At 39.0% G+C, this 11,787-nt stretch overlaps 1 protein-coding gene across 1 annotated transcript; it reads left to right on the forward strand.

The window, feature by feature from the left end:
* The first annotated feature begins 319 nt into the window (after positions 1-319).
* Positions 320-1,252, forward strand: LOC128491655 (olfactory receptor 11A1-like). The gene has a single exon (XM_053463971.1). The coding sequence runs from the start codon at positions 320-322 to the stop codon at positions 1,250-1,252; it is 933 nt and encodes a 310-aa protein (XP_053319946.1).
* Positions 1,253-11,787: the final 10,535 nt, after the last annotated feature.

Raw genomic sequence — 11,787 nt, forward strand, 5'->3', positions numbered from 1 at the left:
TGACGCCAAAGAAGAAGTTTCCACTGCTCCAGAGTCCAGTGGTGGTGTTCTTCACACCACTCCAGCATGGTGTCTACATCATTTTGGTCATATAGTTTATTTGAAAAGTCAAATTTTAAAGGAATTATTCATCTGTCCAAAACTTTGAAATCATCTAAAAATGTAGGGTCTGGTTGGCAAGGAGAGGTTTATTCATATATGTTAAGCTGGAACAACCAGTCTCTTTGATGGGTGAGTTTTAGGTCCATCAATCAGCAAATGATGACTGTTCATTGTGACCTCAACTAAATATATATTTGCTTTCTTTTGTTTTTAGGCTATGCTTAAAATCAACGTGACCAAAGTGATAGAATTCACACTTTGGGGATTTCAGGACATCGAGATTTTTAGCCCTGCGCTGTTTGTTCCATTCCTTTTGATCTACATCTTGACATTGTTCGGGAACCTGCTGATCATTGCGTTGGTGCTGAAGGTTCAAACTCTGAAGTCCCCCATGTATTTCTTCCTCACTCAGTTATCGTTGTGTGATATCCTGCTCACAACAAATACGGTTCCTAATATGCTCCATGTTCTACTCAAAAGAGGAAGCAAGATATCTATTGCTGGCTGCCTCACACAGTATTTCTTCTATAGTGTTTCAGCTTCTGCTGAGAGTCTTCTTCTCACAGTGATGTCCTATGACCGGTATTTAGCCATCTGCCGGCCACTCCATTACACATCAGTCATGGATCTAAGGCTTCAGTCTCATCTAGTTTTTTGGTCTTGGCTTCTACCCTTTATGGTAGGAGTACTCACTGTTTTGCAAATACTTAACCTACAGTTCTGTGGCCCCCATATAATTGACCATTACTTCTGTGATATAGCCCCTATCCTGGAGCTCTCTTGTTCTGATCATAACAACATTGATCTCACATACTTTATCCTAGCTATAATGTTTGCTCTTATCCCATTTGGCTTCATAGTGTGCACGTATGTGTTCATTTTTAGCGCCATCTTTGGAATTTCATCCAGTAGCGGGAAAGAGAAAGCCTTCTCCACCTGCAGCTCTCACTTGATCGTGGTGTGTACGTACTACGGGACTCTTATTACAATTTACATGGTCCCCACCAAGGGACACTCATTTAATGTCAATAAAGTTATCTCTCTCCTATATACTTTAGCAACTCCTTTTTGTAACCCAATTATATACAGCCTCAGGAACAAACAGATTAAAAAATCTTTGATGAAAGGCTTCCTGGATGTTGCCGGGTGATGCTCGCTCCCCAGGAGTGAGAATAGGAAATAAACCAATAAACGATTGAACTGTGTCCGGTTAGATATATAATAATAATACAAAAATAATAATAATAATGTTATTTATTAAGTACTAATATTTCACATTGCTCAGCATGACCAATCCTGAAATAACAAATTTGCACATAAAAAAGTTTTTTTTTAATTTTTTTTTTTTAAAGATATTCTACATGTTACGAATTACATTTTAACCACTTCAGGATCAGGCGTTTTTCATACCTTAAACACAGGAATATATTTTGTCACTATTTTCACTTTTCTATATTTGATGTACACATACAATTTATTCAGGACAAGTAGAGCTCTCTAATCATCATCATCATAATAATAATAATAATAATAATAACAATTCATGCTAATATGTAAAAAAAACTAAACTGAAGAAAAACATATAAAAACTGAGGCTTTTTTGTTTGGTTTTCTCACCTTTACTCACTACACATTTTATGGTGAAACCATTAAAATTGTAATAAAAATGAAACACAAATATATAAAAAAAGAGTAATATATATAATTAAAAAAAAAAACAAAACAGAGATGTTTCAACCACATGAGTTTGTGAGGAAAGCTACCCGTAGTGCCCGCAAAGGGATCATTTAATGTCCAAAAAGTTATATCGCTTCTATACACGAGGGACTTTCTAAAAGTCTCCGCACTTTTATATATATATTTTTTGTATGAAAAAAGTGCGGAAACTTTTCGAACTTCCCTTGAACATTGGAGTAGCCATCTGTGAGCACCTCTGTTCCGGGAATTGTTTAAAGGCTGCCTAGTGCAAGAGGTCTATGTAGAAAGTGGATATAGAGGCAAAAGAGATGGTCTTTGTTAACCTCATTTGCATATGCCTACCCAGAATCCCTTGCGGTGCTGACAGCACTACAAGTTTAGGATTTATGCCCGGTGTGTACAGTTTAATAATGCCTCTGTTACCCCCTTAATTTTAAGTGGAGGGGTTTTCCATCGTGTTTACCGCCACCATAATTTATGTTGCGCGTGTTTCTGTAGACAATGCACAGTTTTTTTTAACCCAATAGAATACAGCCTTTAGAAATCTTGACATCAAGGTAACTTTCATGAAATGTAACCAAGTATGAATGAAAAGAATCATACTGAGAAAGCCAACATTGCTTAGAGACATGTAAAGGTATAGCTAACACATCTGTCCATAATGCTAATTGTGTAGAGATGTAACCCCTTCTGCTTCATGCCAATTGACTCACCTTGTCGCTAGCATACTCCCCCCCCTGAGACCTCCCATTTCAGAATGCAGGTAGGTGGTCCTGCTCACTTCAATGGGCAGTCCCGATGATGTCAGTGTGCAGTTTCACCGAAAGCTGCCCATTTTTGGTGGGGAAGTGGGACGTGCCACACACTGCTCATGTGACCTAGAGTTTCTCCGTGGTGACCCGGATACAAAGAGAAGTGGCTCTTCCCCTGGAGTTCCCAGGTATGGTCACTTTTTAGCTCCATGCTGGCGCTGACAGGCATTGAATTAAAACCCAAACCTCCAGCAGAATTGCTTGAATTATTGTATATCGGCATGTCATCAAATGGCAATACAACAGGGAGGCTCAGCCCAAAGATGGGGAGATGGAACTACAGCGCCTTTACACTACACATAGCACTTATTCATAGACCAATAATTAAGCAGTAGTTGTAGCGTGAAATGCATCAAGCATTGTATTTCCATCTTTCTAAAGTTATGGAAAATCATTCACTTAGAATTAAAAGGGTAGTAGAAGTATTATTAAACACTCATCTACAGACACCAGACAAGCCAGAAGGATTGCTTTTTCCCTCAGAAATCTCATGGTGCTGCCACAACCACAAGGGATTCTGGGTAGGCGCATGCAAATAAGGTCAACAACGATCACCTTTTGCCTCTATATCCCCTTTATACATGGACCCTTGAAAGTAATTGCCCGCCGTACAAGACAGCCTTGCACCTCTTACCCGAGACAAAATTCAGGGAATTTGCATATATATATATATATGAGGGCTTATTCAAGTTGGCTTTAATGAACTTACTAGTTCACGCTGCTTGGAAGGTTGTCCCTGTGGTAGATGTCAAGGCTCCACCCTGATGCCAAAGTGCTCCAGGAAGCCAGAATTATACAGAGGGATCTGGAGAGAAAGAGAAAAGCGGAAGCACCTCTCTTTCTCCATTATTGTTGCCCCTGAAGCACTCTCACAACAGGGTGGAATCTCAGTGCACACCACAGGGACAGCAACCTCCCATTCCTCCAATCGGTGGAAGTCACTAGAAATGCTCCTCTATTTGTTGTTGGCAATAATGGATTACTGTTACCCCACCACCATCTTTCAGCCCTCACTGTGAAAGGAGGTTAACTATTTACCCTTTAAGGACATAAAGCCTTCCTCAATCTCTGTCCTATAGCCAGGGGGATTCTAGTGGGCTACGTATAAGTAGAAACGTCTATAGGGAATCATGTGTCCACCCATGCCTCCAAATGGCACCCAATCCTGGTCTCTTGACCAAAACAGAAAAAAAGAAAAAAAAAATGTATATATATATATATAGAAAGCATGCTTACTGCACACTGGGGACTTTCCTTGAAAGCTCCATGTAATGATAATAACCCCCTTGATAATTTGATGTCATATTAAAAAAAGGTATAAGAACAGTTAATATTTTCATAGGCGAAGTTATTACACTGAAAATCTATCAGCCCAAAGAGCGTTCGATCTCTGATAGGAATGCTTGGGATTTTTCTCTTGCTCGACATTATTTGCGAAATTCCATTATATTTAAAAACGGTGAAATCGTTGTGAAGATGGCGGCGGTGAGTATAAAACAATATTCATTTTTTTTTTTTTTATTGAGAGTTGGGTTATAAACACCGATTAAAGATGTGTTATCCATGTTTTATGTCATATTAAAATTTTGTATAAAAAAAAAAAATAAGGTGACATTTATTTCACTCAAAAATATCCTTTGTGAGAAATAATCTCATGACAGTACGAAAATAACTCAAAAGATTAAAAGCAGCCACATATTTCATGTTTCTTATGAACAGGCATTATAGGCTATTCAGAAGGGCTATTCCACAACATCCAAAGCAAACAATAATTCCAATAACCTTGTCCTTTATTTGTTGTTTTTTTTTTTTTTTTTTCGGATTACTTCTTATTTTTTTAACATTTTTTTAAAAAAAACCAGCTTTGTACTACTTTATCATGGAACCTTTGCGGGGTCTTTGTAGCAATGTCTTGTTACTAAAGGGTACTTTACGTATAATTAAAAAATCATTGTAACCCCTTTAAATATGAATTTATTTATTTTGGTAATTTATATTTTATTAATATTTTTTTTTTTTTTTTTCATAGCGGTAAACCAGCAGCCCCAATGAAACACTTGCACTCACCCCATCACTCACTTACCTTGCCCACTTACCTTACCTGGTCCTTGGCATCAGCACTGCTCGCAAATGGTGCCTTTCTAATAACACAGGGTCACATAACATGACCTCAATGAGCTCCTGCCTTCTAAAGCATGCTGGCCCAATTCAGAAGAACTTGAACTGGCCAAGGGGGTCAGCCTCCCTTTTATCCAATATTTTAACATATTTCATATGCTTACAATTTTATCTTTACTAACTTTCTATATGACCTCCCTTGGAATACATTACCACATTTGGAAAGCTAGTGCCTGCCAAGTAAAGCTTATGGTCTAAGTAATTTTTTTTTTTTTTCAGGACATGCTTGGAATGAACCAGACCACGGTGACGGAGTTCATACTTTTGGGTTTTCAGAACTCCCGGATTTTGAATCCTGTTCTGTTTGTTCTGTTCCTTGTGATCTACATCTTGACGTTAGTCGGGAACCTGCTGATTATTATATTGGTGGCCAAGTTTCAGAGTCTGAAATCTCCCATGTATTTCTTCCTCACTCAGTTATCGGTGTGTGATATCTTACATCCCACAAATACGGTCCCCAAAATGCTCCATGTTATAATTAATGAAGGAAGCACGATATCTCTTACCGGCTGCATCACTCAGTTTTATTTCTTTGGTGTTTTAGCAGGCACAGAATGTCTTCTTCTCACTGTGATGTCCTATGATCGCTTTTTAGCCATCTGCCGCCCGCTGCATTACACGACTACCATGCATTTTGGGCTTTGTCTCCAACTGATAATTTGGTCTTGGCTTTGGCCTATTGTTTTTTCATTGGTAATATGTCTCCTCATATACAATTTGCATTTCTGTGGTCCTAACATAATTGACCATTATTTTTGTGACCTTGCTCCACTTCTGGAGTTGGCTTGCTCGGACTATATGATTCCAGAAATGTTTGAATTGGCCTCGGTTTTCCTATTTGTCCTGCTCCCATTTTTCTTTATACTTTTCACATATATTGCTATTTTTTCTAATATCATCCACATTTCCTCCGGCGTCGGGATGCAGAAATTCTTTTCCACCTGCAGCTCTCACTTGATCGTCGTGAGCACATACTATGGGACACTGACAATCGTTTACATGGTGCCCACAAAAGGATCGTTTAATGTCAATAAAGTTATATCTCTTCTGTATACAATGGGAAACCCATTTTTTAACCCAATAGTGTACAGTCTTAGAAATCTGGAGATCAAGAAAGCTTTGATGAAATTTATGTCATGTAACCAAGAATAAATTCAATCCTAATGAGAAAGCCGACATTACTTAGAGCCATGTAGAGACATTGCTAACACATCTGTGCTTGAAAGATTGAGTATTTTAGGTGGTGAGTGCTGTGCCTCCACATAGATGGGACCCTTACATAATAATCCAGATGCCCCTGCTAAGAATTCATACTTTAAATGTCACTGACACATTTCACACTGTAATTCCAACATAGTCATGGGAAGAAGTACCCAACACTCACTATGTCACCCTCCCAAACAGCCTATTCCTTTCAATATTGTTTTATCCAGTCCCAAAAGTTGATGCACTTGGTGGGGTCCTTGCTTTTATGCCTGAGGTGAAGGAAGAGTTTTCTTGTACTGGGATCCTGTTCTGTTTTTTTAGATCAGGATCTGGGGCTAGACTGCCGAATTAATCTTCCACAGAATTTTCTCCCATTGCAGATACTGCAGCTCTTCATCCTTCTTCTCTGAGCTGCACATACACCAGAACCCGCCCAAGGTTACCGAGTTATCCAGGTGCCAAACCAACAGAGGGAAGGGCATACCTGGGTGCCCTTTCCCAGACCCGAGGTTCAATGCTCCACCAGCCAGGGGCCTCCCACCAACTGTACCACCAAATGCTCACCCCAGAGCCGAGATACCTAGTAAGCTCCCGCCCCACAACTGTGACAAAACAAAATACTGCAAACCAGGGAGGAAGGCTGGGACAAAATACAATGGGTAAGGTAACACGCAATGGCCTCTAACCTAGAAACACCAGATCTTAACTAACCTGCCTTTAACTCCACCACCAAAACACCAACAACTGCCAACCTGCCTAGCCCTACTCCTCCTTTCAGAATCGTAATGCCTGAACAAGTCTGTTCTGTACTGAACACTGAACAGGAGATGTCTCCATTGGAACAGACCTACAAGGAACTAGATTGCCTTAGCCTGGGACTACAGAGTTTACAGCTGAAGCATGATGGGAGATGGTAGAAGATCCTGCGGTTGCTCTGGTCTAACCACTTAAAATTGGGCTGGTACTAGTCACCAGTTCCTGATATGTTTCCATATATAACTGCTAAAATACTGCTCTGCAATCATTGAGATTGAAAAGTCTTATCTAAGCGCTCACTCGGTTTGTTTCAGTTTTACCAAAACTATATAAAATACTGTACAAATAATAAATACTAATTCTGATATTAGTATACTGCATGAAGCTTTTATGAAACATTCCTTTTACTACATTTTCTTTGAGCAATCCAAATAAAGAACTTTTAAGATCCAAAACAAACTCTATTAAACATCAATTACTCAAATAAAATAAATAATAATGATAAAACAATAAAAGCCTTGTACTAAAATCAAGTATTTATGTTGTTTAGGAAACAAGAAAACATGTCAAACAGTTGGGTTGATGCCGTATACTGTACACTGATAACTAGACTTGTGCATTCGTCTTCGGGCGAACACGAAAACGAACACGAAGAGTGCGTTTTCGTGTTCGTTCCGAAGACATGAAGAAGAGAAGACAGTGCCGGTAAAACGTAGGCGAAGACGAAGACTCACACACGAAGAATCTTCGCCTTCGTCTACTATTCTCCTTGGTCCCTCCCCCATCTAACTTACCTTATCTTCACGGCATCGCGGGAGTTGACTGAAGCGGAAATCCGCAGGTTCGTGGTCAGGGGTTACAGGGCAGTGCGCGTGAGCCTATTGGTCACCTGCAGGGTCTTCCTCTGGCATCAGCCAATGGTTGATGCCAGAGGAAGACCCTGCAGGTGGCCAATAGGGCTCACTCGCACGGCCTTTTTAACTCCTGATTTCTGCTCCCGTTAACCCCTGCGATGCTGCGTTGGATAACAGGAGCAGAAATCTGTAGGGTAAAGGGCTGTGCAAGCGACCAATAGGCTCACTCGCACGGCCCCTTGCCACTAGTTGCTAGGCAGAAAAAAAAAATAAAGCAACCTGGGACCCTGCTGCAACAGTTAAAAGTCCGTGCCAGCGACCAACAAAGTCGCTGGTACGGACATTTAACTGACACAGCAGGGACACCAGTGGTCTCCTCGCTGTGTCAGTTAAATGTCAGTGCCAGCGACCAACAAAGTCGCCGGTACGGACATTTAACTTAGCATAAATAACTTACTATAACTTCGGACACAATGCTGCCCTCTGTTGGTTTTATATTAAGTAGCATATGCTTGAAATCCAGTTATTTATTATGCTACTCAATGTAAAACCAACAGAGGGCAGCATTCTGTCTGAAGATATATCAGCCATATGTGGCAGTGTGCTCATTTTCATCTATTAATTATTTAAATAAAATATATCCCCATGATCCGCTGGTCTCCCCGCTGCAACAGTTAAATGTCCGCACTCGCAGACATTAATTCTGTCGAACTTGCAAACTCTTTTTTTCTATTTATTTTGGGGTTTTTTTTGTATTAAACCATTACATGAAAGGATCATGGGAATATATTTTATTTGAATAAATTCAAATGAGCACACTGCCACGATCATGGGGATATATTTTATTTAAATAATTAATAACTGAAAATGAACACACTGCCACATATGGCTAATATATCCTCGGACAGAATGCTGCGCTCTGTTGGTTTTACATTGAGTAGCATAATATTCTGCCCGAGAATATATTAGCTATATATATGGTAGTGAGCTCATTGGTCACCAGCAGGAGGCCCCCTGCTGGCGACCAATAGAGCTGCTCATACGCACATTTAAACTACTGGCGCCAGAGCTGCTGCGGTACGCGTTAACCCCGTATTAACCCCGTATTAACCCCGTATTAACCCCTTAACCGGAAAAAACGAATAACGTGTATACACCAGCGCGTTCGGATTTATAAGAATTTTAATTTTACAGAAATTTGCCAATTTCAATAATCCGTATGTCCCAAAACCAGGAGAGAACCTCAATGAAACAAATGAAGGAAATAGCTGTAAATTGTTGTTTGCGTTTTGTTGCTTTTTCACTCTCTCGCGCTCTCACTCCTGTTCTCTCACACTCTCACTTATTCTATCTCCACGTATTTCTTCCTCCGCTTAGTATTGTACTAAAAATAGTGAAAACATGAAAAAATATCTTTGGTCAGGTTGGACGGATATTGAGGAATGTTGTTGCCATTTATATAAACCTATGTACCATGAAAATAGTTATTGCAAACTGGTCCCGGGTAATCTTAGGGAGTCTAAGTAAGTCGATGCTCGTATATGGAGTAAGCTTCGTTACGTCTTTAAATAGATTTAAGGTCTTTAAATGTTTACTGATAGCGGTCAATAAAATATTTGGTCCATATTCCAAAAGTATAATAAAGTTTAGCTTTTTTGTTATTTTTACTTTTATAGCCAACACTTAATATTGTGGAATGATGCCTTGAAGTAACATATCTACTGGTTAGTCTATAACTTAATAGACAATTGAAAAATTAATTAGAACATCCTCTAATCACTGAAGCACTGGAGTGGCTAAACATATTCCCATACAAGCAGAAGCCATTTTGAACCTGCTGCCAACATGGAGTGGATCATTTCCTTTACAACTTGCAACCAACTCAAAGTTTCTGCATTGAAGGTTTCTGGTGTTGAATGTTATCTGAAGTCAGCACAAATGTCAATTGGCATTACATTACCATAGTTAAACCTTTATTGTCACCCTACCCCTCCACCCTTTCTCACGGTGGTAACTGCAGTTAAAAAATCCAAAAAACCTTTTTTTGAGAGGGCCTGCCATTCCCCCTCCATTCTTGTCCTTTTGGTGTTCTTTAGCACTTTGTGTAGTTTATTCTTTTGTGACATATCACATATATTTTTTGATGATTTGAGAAACACATTGGTTGTTCAATTTTCAATCTTCAATCTGCTATCTTCTTTCTTCGTCCACATCTTAACCCGATGGGAACTTTTGCTAAAATGGTGGCGCTTGCGGTGGCGTCCTCTCCCCGATCCTCCAGTCAGGGGAGAAGACATCACTGAAAGAGCTGACATTTTTTTAGTAACGTGAACTGAGGGCAATATGGCTGTGTGTCCAGTGTGTCCTCCAGTCAGGGGAGAGGACATCACCAGATGCACCACCATATTGCCCTGAACTGAGGGCAATACGACAGAGCTTGTGATGACGTCCTTTCTCCTGATCCTCCAATTAGGACAAAATGACGGTGCTTTAAGTGATGTCCTCTCCCCCAATTGGAGGATCAGGGAGAGCACATCACCAGACACATAGCCATCTTGCGGGAAAAATAGAAGACATGAAAAAAGGATCATTGAGGGCTATGTGGATCTCTCGGTGAATGGGCCCTGAAAAAGTAAGTGATCATCTTTTTATCCATAGGTTTGCACCTTTTGAGTGCTGAGGTCAGTGTTTTTGATAAGGCAATAGAGAAGGCTCGGGATTATTATTAGTATTGGAATTTTTTTATTATTTTCATAATTTTTTTGTAGTTTACTCCCTCCATTCCACATGTCAAAGAAGAAGGGAGGCATGGAATGAGATCTGTGCCCTTCCAAAGGGTTTTATTACTTTTCAATCTATTCAACCCAGCGGGATAGGGGAATCAACACCAAAATGGCTTACGATTTATTTCAGTGCCCCTCCCATCCCCTATAAACAAATTGTAGTTCTTCAAGGAAGGGTCTATATAATGGACCCCTTAGGCCTTTAGAGCTTGATCCTTGAGTCATCAAAGTCAATTCCTGTCTAGAGATTGTCCACCTCACATATTCACTACTTACACTGGACTGAAACAAAATTAGCCCCCAAGGTGCTTGCAAGTTCCTTTAAAGGGGAAATACAATTTTAACACCCCCACCTTCCACATAACTAAAATTAATTTAAGGAAAAAAAACCCCAAAAAAACATTCAGTGTTTCTTTAGGAACATAGAGCCTTCCTGTGTCACCACCAGCCAACAATATAAGTAGAAATTTCTATGGGGAGACATTTTTGTAACTAAATTGTTTCAAGCAAAACAACACAAAAAAATAATGGAAAAAAAAACCACAACTATGCTGTGGCCATGGATAATTCCTGCCATATCTACAAATATGCACATATTCCAAATGCACGTTAAACCATTTGATAGAGATCGCGCAATTTATTTTAGAAACAAGGCTTATGGCACCCTGGGGCCTTTCCTTGCAATCTCCATGTCGTGCTGATCCCGCGACGATATGATGTCATCGAAAAAAAGATATAAAAACGATGATTTCATTACACTGAAAATCTATCTACATAAAAAACTGATGCATCGCCAAAGAAACATAGTAATGCTTCTTTTTCTCTCTCTATTGGTTACATTATTTGCAAAATTCCATTATATTTTCATTTTCGTGTATTGTTGTGAAAATGCCCGTGGTAAGTATAAACATTTTTTGTCTTTTTTTATTGTGAGAAGGGTTATAAACACCCTGGAAGACGTGCCACCTTTGTTTTTCTGTTTTATTAAAAATACTACATAAAAACCAAGATAAAATCCAATATCTGAGTTTTTTAATTAAAAAATACAGTTTTTGCGTGAAATGAAAATAATACATAACTGTAACTGCTTAAGGATAACCACTAAGTTTTTTTTTAGCTTTAGATATGCCTTTGTTTAGTAATTTCCCAAATATATATGTTTAGTTTACTTAATTAGACTATTTATATATATAGATAAGGCTTTCTTGTAAAAGCTACATCTGTTAGGACGAAAATATAACATCTGAGTAAATATATAAAAAGCACATCTTTCACAGTTTTACCCATGATAAATTTTAATGTCATTTTTTGAAAACTATTTTTATGTTTGAACATACCTTATAGCATTCTCACCTTTTACATACATTCAATGTATTTTAGTTAATTCGTAATGTTTAA

The sequence above is a fragment of the Spea bombifrons genome, chromosome 4 (genome assembly GCF_027358695.1).
Source record: "Spea bombifrons isolate aSpeBom1 chromosome 4, aSpeBom1.2.pri, whole genome shotgun sequence".
NCBI classification, from domain to species: Eukaryota; Metazoa; Chordata; class Amphibia; order Anura; family Pelobatidae; genus Spea; species Spea bombifrons.

What these genes read in the sequence shown, in the direction of transcription:
- LOC128491655 (XM_053463971.1), top strand. Translation starts at nt 320, where the DNA reads ATGCTTAAAATCAACGTGACCAAAGTGATAGAATTCACACTTTGGGGA.